The following is a 13142-nucleotide window of genomic DNA, read 5'->3' as shown; positions in this document are numbered from 1 at the left end:
TGTTGTGAGCAAGCCACCCATTGGACCACACCTCCTAGTCATAGGGATAGGATAAGAACAGACCCTCAGGCTGAGTTTGGTTCCTCAGGTACCGGTGCCTGGTGGCCCTCAAGCTCAATGTGCCAGCAGATGGGGACATGTGTGTGTCATTGCTGAGCCGGCTATGCACGGTCACTCCAGACATGTACCGTGTTGGGATTAGCAAGGTGAGCCCTGAAGACCCCACATTCAGTGATATCCAAGGGACATCAGCTTAGCATGTTAATCCACCTCAGCTCTGCTTAGATGCCCCCTACCTCACGTCTGGTGAATCTGTACCCTAGCTTTTGCTGCTCCAAACACTCAGCCGAGCTCTGGGAAGCAGCCTTCTCGGGTTTTGTGGGCTCCTCAATAGGGGTATCCATGGCTGCCTTCCGCCTCCAGCTCTTCCTCAAGGAGCACCTGCACCAGCTACTGGAGAGCATGCGGGAGCGAGTCCAGAACCGAGCTGCCCTCACCCTGCAGCGCTACCTGCGAGGTTTTTTCATCCAACGGCACTTCCGGTCCTTGCGGCGGAAGATCATCCTACTGCAGAGCAGAGCCCGTGGTTTTCTGGCCAGGTGAGGCGCGCAGAAGGGACAGTCTCTGGCGTCCTTCAGGCTCGCAGGAGCCTAGGCTCAAACAGTGAGCTCCCCGTCTGATTCTCCAAGTCATTGTCCTCTGCCTGTGGTTCCAGCTGAGAGGGTATTTCTGTCACCCACACATCACGGGCCCTTGGACTAACACATGATGGGATAGGTAGCACGTGACCATTGTGAGCTCAACCCAGGCCTTGGGTATTGGGCTACGTCCCTGTCCCACATCGAACTCGCTTTGCTTGGAGACGAAGGATCCCAGGGTGAAATATGAGCAGTAGCAGAGACATCTCTGACCCTTTGTCACCCCGTGGCTTCATTTTTGACTCTTCAGACAACGCTACCAGCAGATGAGGCAGAGTCTGCTGAAGTTTCGTTCCCTGGTGCACACCTACGTGAACCGCCGCCGCTACCTCAAGGTACAGGCCTGCCCGGGTTGGGGTGCACTTAGCTCGAGAGGACCCTATCCCAACTACAAGTCCCTGCCATGCCCTCCTCCTGAGCCGGGTAGCTGTGGCTCCTCTTAGGCCGGTTTCCTGGCTTGTCCCTTGGGGCATAGAGAAGGGTGGAAGGAGGTACTGTATGGAGTGATGTAGCCAGCACTGGGGTCATAGAGAGCTGCAGACATGGCTGGTACTGGGTGACTTGAGTCTCTTTAGTGTGGTCTGGTACTTAGTTCATTGATAGTCTTGGCTTGCTTCTGTCACATAAACCAACTGCCGGTGATAAATGTCATTTGCAAAGCTCAGAAGGTTTCCCAAAGTCCTTCCGTTGCCCCTACTTGGCACCTCCTCCCATCTCTGGCTACACCTCTGCCTCTCTTCCTTGTCACTACCTCAGCCCTAGCAGTGCCACCAAGAGCCTCCAGGCCACAGGCCCTTCCCTACTGCTCGCTCCTGCCCAGGCTACCTGTGCTCTGACCATTTGCTCTCCTGCAGCTGAGGGCAGAGCAGAGGCGCCGGGCACAGGAGGCATGGCTACGTGAGCAGGAGGTGGGTGCAGGGACCAAGCCACAGCAGGGGACAGGGAGGGAGAGCAGCAGCTGAGGTGTGGCAGCTGTCCCCTCACCCCTTGACCATCCATCCCTTCAGGAACTGAGCAAGCGTGAAGTGGTCCCAGTGAGACATCTGGAGGTGCCAGCTGAGGTGGCTGGGCTCCTGCAAGCCGCAGCAGGTGTGTCATCTCTAACATCGGGGTGGGGGGGGAGGGGAGGGCCTGGGGAGAAGGGAGAAGTCACCACATGCTTGCGCTGTCTCTAGGCCTCAAGCTGTCCAGTGGGCCCCGAGTGGCTGTTGTCCGGGCTCCTAGGCTCCAGGCTGAGCCGTGTGTCACACTTCCCCTTGACATCAACAACTACCCCATGGCCAAGTTCATTCGATGCCACTTCAAGGTAAGGGCTGGTACACAAGCATACTGACATGGGTACTGACACTCAGACCACTTCCCAGAAAGCTCTTGTGGGGTGGACTTGAGCCTGTTGGAAGCCCTAGGGCCCTAACTGTAGTGGCACTCTCCTGGACTCTGGCTGTATAGTCAAGACCTGGCTAGGAGGTGGCACAGCACTCACCTCTGTGCCCTGCCCTATGAGAAGGGCCCAGCAGGATTGCTCAGCCTCCCCTAGTTGCTCTCTGTGGGCCATAGTCTCCCTTCACTGGAGCCTAGGTTCTTTATCTAGGCACTGAAGTGGGAAGTCCACTCTATGGTCCCCTATTCTCTTCCCCAACACAGATATGTCTACTGTCCCCAGTGTTACCTCCCATGCCCTCCTTGTGTCCCCAGGAACCCTCCTTTGGGATGCTGACAGTGCCCCTGAAGATGCCTCTCACACGGCTGCCTGTGGAGCACCACGCAGAAGCCATAAGTGTCTTTAAGCTAGTACGGGATCTGCCCTAGTCCAGGTTGAAGTGCATAGCTCTACCATAATACCAGACCACAGGCGCCCCTGCCCCTAGCCATCAAGTGCATAGCCTTACATGATAGGAGGCTACACGCTTCCCCACTGTACCCTGGACATCCTCTTTGCTCTTCAAGCCCAGCTCCTGAGTCCCAGGCCTCTTCTTGGAAACAGAAGCTTATGTAAGCGTAAAGATCTGGGCCTCCTTCTGAGAGCCTTTTCCCCCAAGTTATCGTCCTGGCAGTGCTGCCTCAGAGGCTGTCTGGTACCTCCTAAGGACTCCCCCAGGCTGAGGGGAACGGTCCCTGCTGTGACCCAGGACCATCAACATATACAGAGGGACGTTCAGAGGCTGGGAACCCAAATGAAGTCACAGGTACAGCTAGGCAAGCCACAGAAGGCAGCCTGGAGGAGGAGGCATTGGAGACGAGGAGAGATTACCCATTAGGAGATACAGCAACTTAGTAGAAGCAGGACAAAAGGGGGAATGGCCAGCGAGGCTAGATTGCAGGCCTCGGGGTCCCATTTCAGCAAAGACCTGGGGGCAGGGGTGTCCAGAAGGTGCCTCCTGGGAGTGATGCGGTCAGATCTGAATGCTAGAGAATCCTCTGGACCAAATGGAGGCCAAGGGTACAAGAGGATGCTGGCAATGAATGCGGGCCAGAGGAGATTCATGGGAGGCAGAGGAAGGCAGCGTGTGCTTTTGGATCCTAATTTTCCTGGGGCTTCTTTGGCATCGACTAGTAGAGTGATATTGAGATATGAGGGACTTTCCAATAGGCAGCAGAACATGACAAGAAAGCACACTGAAGGGTGGGCAGAAGCCCACGAGAGTCTGTCTGTTCTATGCCCTAGATCCTGCGTTTCATGGGAGACCCCCACCTGCATGGCACCCAAGAGATGATCTTGGGGAACTACATTGTGCACCAGGGGCTGGTGGAGCCAGCTCTGAGGGATGAGATCCTAGCCCAGCTGGCCAACCAGGTGTGGCGCAATCCCAATGCCTACAACTCCAAGCGGGGCTGGTTGCTGCTGGCTGCCTGTCTCAGCGGCTTTGCGCCTTCCTCGCACCTTGACAAGTTCCTCCTCAAGTGAGTGCCACCCAGGAGGCAGTGGGTGGCTAAATAGGGGCTTGGAGGTCAGGCCAGCGGATGCTTTTGTGTTGCCAGAAGACCAGCATGGATGGCAACCAGAACTGCAGTCACTTAACTGAGTCCAGAGCCAAAAGACCAGCGGGCTTTACAACAGTGGGTAGGAGTTAGGTCAGAATGGATGAGGATCGACAGAACAGAACACAGAGTGGGGCAAAATGGGAGTGTGGAGAATCAAGAAAAGAGTCAACAGCAGTTAGGAACAGAGCTGCACTCAAAACAATCTGGATTTAAGTCCCAAGCTGAACTCAGTGACTTTAGGCAAGTTACTTAACCTCACCAGGCCTTGACTTTATCTCCTATAAACTGAGGGAGGTGACAGCAACTACTCAATAGCACAAGTTAAGTATGCAGAACAGAGTGACAAGCATCTGGCAGGTGCCTGTGGGCATCACCATGGTGACAATTTGTTCCTACTGCCGTCGAGGCACAGGGGCTGTGTGACAGTGTACCAGCCCACTACATGGCCCAGGGTCAGTACCTGTGTCTTCTCTGCTGAATGTGGGGGATGGTAACAGGATCCACCTATCGGGGTACCAGGTAACACCAGATTGTGAGGAACCTCTCTAGGCCAGCATGTAGACGGTGACATTCCTCAGGCTGTGGTGACTCCAACAGCAGGGTAGGGCTACTGACTGACTGATTGCCTTTGTGGGGCCTTCTTGAAAGCAGGACCCTGATTTCTATTAGGGCAGAATGGGTAAGGGCATGAGGACCTGCTAACGCGCACAGCTCACTGGCCCTGAGCTGAGTTGGACCCTCATAGCCATCTGTGATGGAAACTAGGCAGCCAGGTGAAGAGCCGGTGGTCACCCAGTCTAGGGAGTGAAAGGATAGGCCATGCTTAGCCACACACCCCATCTGAACAATGACATTCTACTTAGTCCTTCCACTTCTGTGCTAGGATGGATACGTCTGGGCTAACCTGGTTGTTGCAGGATATTTGATCACACTGTGACCCCCGAGATTGTGTTATTACTGGAAATGTTTCTAGCTGTGGTGTGGCTCAGCCTTAGCACACACCTGTAATCCCTCTGGCTGGAACACAGACACACCCTTAACACACACTTTTAATCCTAAACAATGAAGGTAAAGTTAGTTTATAGAAGAAAGCAGCCATGTTTGAAAGTGATGTCTAATTGAGTAGCCGACAAAGTGATTACTCAGAGAAAGATTTGACAGAATAGGATATGCCCAACTCGCATGAGAAAAGAGAGGAAAGAGAAGCTACTTAAAAGAGAGCAGTGTGTGTGCGCGCACACACACACACACACACAGACACAGACACAGAGAGAGAGAGAGAGAGAGAGAGACAGACAGACAGACAGACAGACAGAGACAGAGAGAGACAGAGAGGCAGAGAAACAGAGAGACAGAGACAGAGAGGAGGCAGTTTTATCAGGACAGTTGTACAGAACAGGTTGAAGAGAGAACAAGCTAGACACAGATAGAGACAGAATAAGCCAGAGACTGAGCAGAAGCTAAATTAGAATAGATTGTCCGGGTTAGTATGAGGCCAAGCCTAGCAATTCAAGAAACTTAGAGAAGCCAGTTTGAATCAGTCAGCTTGGAGAGGAGTCTGAGCCAGTACAGCTGAGTTGAACCAGCCAGTCAGAGTTCAGAAAGAACTAGAAAGGGCGAGCTTATTGAGCAGTAAGGCTCAGAGGCTGGAAACATTCTAGGCCTAGATGAGACTGTACAGAGGCTAGAAGCTCCCAGGACTAGGCCTAGGTTAGCAGACTGAAGCAGTGAGTCTCTGAGACGACTTTTACTTCAGGTGAATAAAAGGTAGTTTTACACCTGGGATTTCATTTTAGAGGCCAGCCTCAGTGATCTAGGCTATGAAAGACCTTTAGGGTGCTCTATAACCTAGCCAATTTGTGAATTAACCCGAGGCTGTTCCACTTCACCTAAGAGCTAAGGAGTAGCCTGAGCCTCCAGCAGACTTCAACTCCCTATTCTTCCTCCAGGTTTGTATCTGATTATGGACAGAATGGCTTCCAGGCTGTGTGCCAGCATCGCCTCCTGCAGGCGATAGGCTCAGGGGCTGCCCGGACCTTTCCCCCAACTCAGCTGGAGTGGACTGTCATTCAGGAGAAGGCCAGTATGGCTCTAGATGTGAGCTGCTTCAATGGTACGTAGGCTCATCCCTCAGGCCTCTTTCCTTCTCTTCCTGAAGAGAGAGAGCAGCTGGAATCAGCAGCAGCCACAGAAGGTTCTGAAGCTAGGGAGGGGCTCTTGCCAATGTGGCAGTGTAGGGAAGTAGGGGTTGAGATAGGGGATGGGGCACAGGAGCCAGTGAGGTTGACCTGAAGATGCCCCAGACTAAGTACAGTAATTGGCTGTGCTAGGTGACCAGTTCTCCTGTCCGGTCCACTCCTGGAGTACAGGGGAAGCAGTGGCTGGAGACATCCTAAAGCACAGGTTGGCTCCTAGGATGCCCCACCCAGTGTCCTATGATCTGGAAAGGAGGGAGGGGCAGGAGACACCATCCCTGGGAGGTGCAAAAGACCCCAGGGTCTCCAGGCAGTGCTTACCAGTGTCACACTTTATTCCTCTGCACACTTACCAGGGGGCTGGCTGATGGTTGGAGGGGCTGGACAGTGGCTATGAAGAATGGAGTCCAGTGGGCAGAGCTGGCTGGACATGACTATGTGCTGGACCTGGTGTCAGACCTGGAACTGCTCAGGGACTTTCCACGACAGAAATCCTACTTCATAGTGGGTGCAGAAGGACCTTTGGCTGGCAGGGGAGACACCAGAGGGTATGTAGCTACTTGCCCAGACCACCTCCCCTGGGCTTTACCCATCAACTGTTGGGAAAAGCTGAGTCCTGGGGTTGGGAACTGTTTTATGTTTGGTGGTTTGAGCTAAGCGGACCTCAAGCTCCTGGGCTCCAGCCATCCTACCTCAGCGTTCGGAGCCTGGGGCTGCAAGTGTACACCACCAAGTCTAGTAATTCTACACCTCAGTCGTGGAAGCCACCCAGCCCAGGACACAGAGAAGCTTCAGGGGACCTCTTTGGGGTCAGCTGACCCGTGTCCCCCCTTTCATCTACAGAGTGTTTGGGAACTGCTGGGACTCAGACGAGGACACACCCACAAGGCCCCAGCCCCAGGACCACGTGGCCAAGATGGCTGACTTAGATGGGTACTGCAGCCACAAAGAGGATGGTACAAATGGAGAAACTGAGGCCCAGAGATGGACATCGAACCGCCAAGGTTAATCAGGAATGGCCATTGTACTAGAGGGAAAAGAACCCAAAGAGTGTGGAAACCCACAGGACAAGTAAACTTGGTCCTTTTGTGCCCACCTCAGCAGCTGTGGACAGCACTGGAGAGTCCTCTGTGCCCCCCAGGGAGCTGGATGGCTACTTGGACAGTCTCTTCGACCCTGTGCTGGCCTGTGGGGATGCGGTAGGGATGCAGAGGGATGTCTGCAGGTGGCAGGCTCAGTGTGTGTACCATTTCTTAGGGTAACACTCTGAGCCTTACACAGCCAGGGCCTTGGGGCAAGGGGTCCAGCCTGGATCTAGCTGGGGACAGGGAAACCTTGGGGTCACCTGGCAGCTGAGAATGTCCCTGTCTGCCCTGGAAGGACCCTCAGCTAACTCTCAGAACCCCAGCTGTCACATCTGGCAGAAGCCACCCTAATGGGATGGCTTGCTGGATCACCTGGTCCCAAATCTCACAAGACTCCCTTGCCCTAGGAAACCACAGCACAGACACCGACTCCCACGGTTCACTTCTTGTGGAGGGGGTGGGTTGGGAGCTTGGGCTGGTGTCAGGTGCCTGTTGCCATGGATCCTGGGGATCACAGCAGTGAGGCGGCCATTGCTGCCCCAGGACCTGGAGAAGCCGACAGCCATCGCCTACCGCATGAAAGGTGGGGGCCAGCCAGGTGGAGGTGGTGGCAGTACTTCTGAAGATACCTCCCGGAGACCCCCGGAACCCAAGCTCAAGCCCAGTCAGTGCCTCCTAAGCGTGCTTCTGGGCTAGGGGCGGGCAGTGCACAGGGGAGCTCTTGCTTCCTCGACACCTATGCCCACCTGTGTCCTCTGCCTGGCCCCGCAGTCCCAGGCCTGGATGCCTCCACACTGGCTCTGCAGCAAGCCTTCATCCACAGGCAGGCTGTGCTACTGGTGAGTTGGGGACGGGGCACAGGGTGTGTGTGTGTGTGTGTGTGTGTATCTGTGCGCACGCATGAATATATGTACCAGTGTGTACATAGAAATAGGTCCACCTGGTCATCATGGTCACCTATTCCCAGGCCCGGGAGATGACCCTACAGGCTTTGGCACTTCAGCAGCAACCTCTGAGTGCAACCTCAAGACCTCAGCTCCCAGAGGTGAGCAGAGCTTCCTGGGATAAACAGGAATACTGTGATAACCCAGGAGTTTACTGTGTCTTTCTGAGGCCAGGAATCCTGTAGTCCACTTTGGGTAGAGATGGGGTTCCTGGGTGTAAGCCAGTATGTCCTGGATGGCCACCTCATGGCCTGTTCTTCACAGAGACCCCTAGCACCAGAGGCACGGCCGAAGACTGTAGGCACTGGCCCCCCAGCCAAGCCTGTGCTGGTGCGTCCGACTCCACAGTCGTGGGCTCCAGGCTCTGTGGCAAAGGCCCCGAAGATACCTAGCAAGCCCGTGGCTGTCCCAATCCTAGCTCAAGATTGGACTGCTCCAGAATCCAGTGAGTGTCCATCCAAGTCCAGAGACTTCCCAGATAAGCCAGGGCAACTGGGCCCTATGGCCTCATCTGGCAACCTGTCCTCACAGTTTCGGCTTCCCCTGAGCTGGTTCGGTATTCCACACTCAACTCAGAGCACTTCCCACAACCCACACAACAGATCAGAAGCATTATCAAGCAATACAAACAGCCACCCTTGGCAGGACACCCCGAGGCCCGCAGGTGGGTCCAGCCATCAGCCCTCAGCTTACCTTCAGCAGCACTGTCCTGGGCGCATCACCATTCAGGATGGTCCCCTGGGCAACCAGAGGCTCAGGCTGACATGGTCACAGTTATGCTGAACAGCCTCAGCTCCTCTCCGGTGCTTGTTTGTATTGGTGTCTAGGGGAGGGGTCCCCACTTTGGGGATTGTGGATAAGGGGATACCTTGTATCTAACCTGCCATGGGTCGCCTGCCAGGACGGATGGTGGAAAGGTCTTCAGGAGGCCACCTGACCCCCATGAGGAGGCCCTCATGATTCTGAAGGGACAGAAAACTCAACTAGCAGTAGTGCCTGGCACTCAGGTAAAGAGTGGGTTGGGTACTTCGTAGGGGTAAGAGGCCTCAGAAACCAGCTACTCTCTCAGCATGGCCCTAGGCCTTCCCTCCATGGCCTGCTTTACTGTTCCCTGAGTGCTCTCTTTGTGATGGGACAGGTGTCCAGAGAGGCTGTGGCCATGGTGAAGCCGGTGACCAGTGCTCCAAGGCCATGCATGGGGCCCACTCCAGGTGAGGACCACAGGGTGGAACATGCCAGAGGTGTCCAAGTAAGTGAGTGAGCCTGTGAGCATGGGGGTGAGGTGTCTCTGGGGCTGTGTGTGTCTCTGAGTCAAAAGTACACACTGTGTCATTATAGCATCACCCCTTAAATCCCTGGTTTCAGGCCAGCCCCACCTTGGCTTCCGTGAATCCTATAGAAACTCATCAAAACAATACTATGTTCATTCCTGTTAAAGATGGGGAGACAGAGGCACAAAGATGTTTAATGGCTTCCAAAAGTCACACAACTTGAAAGTATCAGACCAGAGATATAAACCTTTGTGCTAAAAGAGAAGCCCTAATCAGGCAGTGACCCTAAAACATGAGTCAGCTCCTATCACGTCTCTGACAAGAACTCCTATAATGAACACCAAACTCTTCATTGTGATCCTGACCATCCTGTGTGATTCATCTGCCCTGTCCCATGGCCTTTCCTCTCGACTCCTTCCTCTTGGCACATTTGGTTCCTGTAACTAACACACCAAACTTGCCCCTACCTCGAGACCTTTGCACAGCTGTCTCCTCCAAGAGGAGAAGTCTCTGGGCGCTTGGCTCCTTCCTGCCCATCAATCAGGTGTCAGCTCAAGTATCACTTCAGAGAGGTTTGTCCACCCCACCCGAATCACCCTGCTGTACTTCCACAATACCTCCTGTCACCACCATCAGCCCCTCGAGGTCCTGCCTTTCCTGCTGGGTCCCAAGAAACCCCATATACTCTCTGCCCCTGCCCTCCACAGTGCAGCCTTCAAGGTCGCTGGAGCCTCCAGAGGATCCTGTGCAGACACAGCTGCACCGCCTAGTCAACCCCAACTTCTATGGCTACCAGGACATCCCCTGGCGGATCTTCCTGCGCAAGGAGGTGCCAGGAGCAGGCCAGAGGATGAGCTAAATAAATATGGGCAGAACTAAATATGTACAGAGCTATCTAGGGAGCCTGGGCAGGGGAACTGTGAAGAATGGGAGTGGGGCTGGAGCTAGGGTAAGAGTCAGCCAGGGGCTGCATCTGGGGGTGAGGTCCAATCAAAAGGATGGGTAACCCATGACTAACTAAGGCCTACCCACACAGGTATTTTACCCCAAGGACAGCTACAGCCACCCTGTGCAGCTAGACCTCCTGTTCCGGCAGGTGAGGCCTCCTTCTTCCCTCCCACCTGCAGGGTCTGTAAGTTTGAGAGCTGCTTTACTGATCTGCCCCCCACCCCCAACTACCATAAACAAGGTTAGCAAGGCCATACATCCATCTTAAGTCACAGTTCAAAATATGTTCATGCCTATAACCCCAGCACCCAGAAGGTGGAGGAAGAAGCACCAGGAGTTTTGATATAAGGCCCTGTATCAACAAAACAAAACAAAACAAAACAAACAAAACAAAAAAAAACCAGTCACTCTGGGTTCAATAGGGCCTAGAGGTCAAATGCCAGCCTCACTGAACACTTGTGAACACACAAGGCCTGGGAAAGGCAGAAAGGGTTAGGAAGATGACCGTGTGCAGGCTCGGAAAACAAAGGCAACCAACCCAGTTTACAGATGACACTAGTGCTGCAGAGCAGGAATCCTTCCTAAGAACCCAGACACAGGCCTCAGTGCCTGGCAGGGGCACGCACTGGCCAGCTGCCGGGACACACTTCTTCCTGCAGATCCTGCATGACACCCTCTCTGAGGCTTGCCTGCGCATATCTGAGGATGAGCGGCTGCAGATGAAGGCTCTGTTTGGTACCTTGGGGAAGGGAAGGGATGCTGGTGGGTTGTCAACCAGATTGGGGGCCAGCCCTCATCTGGAAGAGGGCTAAGGACACACCCAGGCCTCTTGCCCTCCCACACGTGCCTGTCCTTATTCAGCCTCCCCAGGCTGCAGTTCCTGGAAGCCAGCAACATGTAACATACAGTATGGCCCTTATATCTATCTGTGGCTTCTCCTGGTCAGACAGCTCATTGTGATGCCAGCCTCTCACCCCCACACCACCGCAACTTCTGGAATAGGAGCTGTCAAGGAGGGAAAAGGGTCTTGAGCAGGATTGGTCTTTCTTAGCCCAGAACCAGCTGGACACACAGCGACCTCTGGTAACAGAAAGTGTGAAGCGGGCCGCCATCAGCATGGCCCGAGACAGCTGGGAGATCTACTTCTCTCGCCTCTTCCCGGCAATGGTAGGAGTCCCTGAACACCCCTCCCTGCCTGCCCGGAGCAGCCAGGGAGAATAACGGAAGGCCTCACCAGGCTCACACTTCCTAGGGCAGTGTTGGCACCGGCGTGCAGATCCTAGCTGTGTCTCACACTGGCATCAAGCTCCTGCAGATGGTCAAGGGCAGCAAGGAGGCCAGCAGGCGGCTCCGCGTCCTGTGTGCATACAGGTGATGCCAGGCACATGCCAGCCCAGCCTGCAGAGCTCACTGTACAGAGGGATAACTGCTGAGATCAACCAAGTCCCTGGGCATCTGGGGGAGGAGATGTCCCTAGCCCTGAGACCCTGCTGAATGCCCAGACTCCCCACTGGAGTCCCTTTGTCCCTTTCAACATGAGGCCAGAGAAGAGCTTTGATCACTGGTTAGGGGAGAGCCCTTTGCTCTGAAGGATGACATGGAGAAAACTGGGCCAACGGAGGAGACAAAGATATTGTGTGGGCATAGTTTGGTTTTGTGGTTGGGCTGTGGGGCTGGAATATGGTACAAAGGTTTTAAGAGATACGCAGAATCCGCCGGGCGTGGTGGCGCACGCCTTTAATCCCAGCACTCAGAAGGCAGAGGCAGGCGGATTTCTGAGTTCGAGGCCAGCCTGGTCTACAGAGTAAGTTCCAGCACAGCCAGGGCTACACAGAGAGATCCTGTCTCGAAAAACCAAAAAAAAAAAAAAATAAAATAAAATAAAAATAAATAAAAAATAAAGAGATACGCAGAACCCACAGATGGATCAGAGAGGGGAAACAGGAACAGAAAACACCTGTGGGGGAGGGCATCCTCTTAGCCATAAGGTCCTGGTCTCCTGTCACCTTCTCTCCCTCCAGCTTTGCAGACATCCTGTTTGTAACCATGCCATCTCAGAACATGCTGGAGTTCAATCTGACCAACGAGAAGCTCATCCTCTTCTCAGCCCGGGCTCGGCAGGTCAAGACCCTAGTAGACACCTTCATTCTGGAACTGAAGAAGGTTGGGATTCCTCCATGGGTGTTGCCCACCGCTGCAGTACAGACATACCACAGACTGGCTGGCCAGAGTGTGAACCCACTATTACATGTGCACACCACAGAACATATCCAAAGGCGTCTACCCCAATAAGCCGTGCCTTCCCTCTGCCGTGCCTTTTGCTTTCCCAGCATCTTCTTCACCCCTGCCCTCAGCAGTGTGGAATGCATCTCCTCTAAGCCCCCAAGCAATTGTCTCCTCAGAACTGCATTACCTGCCTGCTTTCAGAACCTCCTTCTCTGTCTGCCTCTACACCTTGGCAGGACATGCCCCAGGCCCAGCCCCCAGCCCAGGGGGATACAGCAGAAGGCTTAGGGAGGGATCAGTGGCACAAGAGTGTGCTCAGCAACCTCAGGCTTCTATCCTGTGTAATGCCTTACCCTCTGCCTATCTAGAGAACATTCATCACTTCCCCTGCCCACCTAGGGAACGTGCCTTCTCTGCTGGCTTGGGAGAATGCAAGGAGCAGTAGAAAGGCTGGAAGCACCTGGGATGAAGGCAGTCAGTACACAGCACTCTATTCCTGGTGTTTTCCAGGATTCTGATTATGTGGTGGCAGTGAGGAACTTCCTGTCTGAAGACCCCGAGCTGCTGTCCTTCCACAAGGGTGACATCATCCACCTGCAGAGCCTGGAACCAACTAGAGTGGGTCAGTTCCATGGCTGGGTGGAAGAGCGCAAAAGGCGGGAGCCTGGGAGAAGGGCTTCCCTGGTACGTGCTGATGCAAGCTCCTCCCACAGGCTACAGCGCCGGTTGTGTAGTCCGCAAGAAACTGGTGTACCTGGAGGAGCTGAGGCGGAGAGGCCCTGACTTTGGTGAG

The 13142-nt window shown here is 54.3% G+C and overlaps 1 protein-coding gene across 2 annotated transcripts in view; it reads left to right on the top strand.

Annotated features, from left to right (window-relative positions):
* The window catches only part of Myo15a (myosin XVA), a 51733-nt gene that overhangs the window by 19318 nt on the left and 19273 nt on the right, over nt 1-13142 (top strand). Inside the window, exons 22-49 of one of the 2 annotated variants that reach the window (XM_021176540.1) lie at nt 89-206; nt 424-599; nt 949-1033; nt 1553-1606; nt 1706-1787; nt 1874-2004; nt 2394-2489; nt 3364-3599; nt 5630-5793; nt 6011-6083; nt 6232-6423; nt 6719-6879; nt 6980-7074; nt 7504-7624; nt 7732-7799; nt 7928-8005; nt 8169-8349; nt 8436-8568; nt 8806-8911; nt 9043-9115; nt 9883-10004; nt 10212-10271; nt 10783-10858; nt 11175-11290; nt 11376-11494; nt 12145-12286; nt 12860-12971; nt 13063-13137. In XM_021176540.1, coding sequence (XP_021032199.1) covers nt 89-206; nt 424-599; nt 949-1033; nt 1553-1606; nt 1706-1787; nt 1874-2004; nt 2394-2489; nt 3364-3599; nt 5630-5793; nt 6011-6083; nt 6232-6423; nt 6719-6879; nt 6980-7074; nt 7504-7624; nt 7732-7799; nt 7928-8005; nt 8169-8349; nt 8436-8568; nt 8806-8911; nt 9043-9115; nt 9883-10004; nt 10212-10271; nt 10783-10858; nt 11175-11290; nt 11376-11494; nt 12145-12286; nt 12860-12971; nt 13063-13137 — 3245 coding nt within the window. The remainder of the gene's footprint in view (nt 1-88; nt 207-423; nt 600-948; nt 1034-1552; nt 1607-1705; nt 1788-1873; nt 2005-2393; nt 2490-3363; nt 3600-5629; nt 5794-6010; nt 6084-6231; nt 6424-6718; nt 6880-6979; nt 7075-7503; nt 7625-7731; nt 7800-7927; nt 8006-8168; nt 8350-8435; nt 8569-8805; nt 8912-9042; nt 9116-9882; nt 10005-10211; nt 10272-10782; nt 10859-11174; nt 11291-11375; nt 11495-12144; nt 12287-12859; nt 12972-13062; nt 13138-13142) is intronic. The other variant, XM_021176541.1, reaches the window with a different exon arrangement.

Source organism: Mus caroli, unplaced genomic scaffold (genome assembly GCF_978045245.1).
Source record: "Mus caroli unplaced genomic scaffold, Mus_caroli_1 scaffold_13, whole genome shotgun sequence".
NCBI classification, from domain to species: domain Eukaryota; kingdom Metazoa; phylum Chordata; class Mammalia; order Rodentia; family Muridae; genus Mus; species Mus caroli.
The sequence above is the reverse complement of the archived record's forward strand: the minus strand, read 5'-3'. Positions and strand labels throughout refer to the sequence as shown.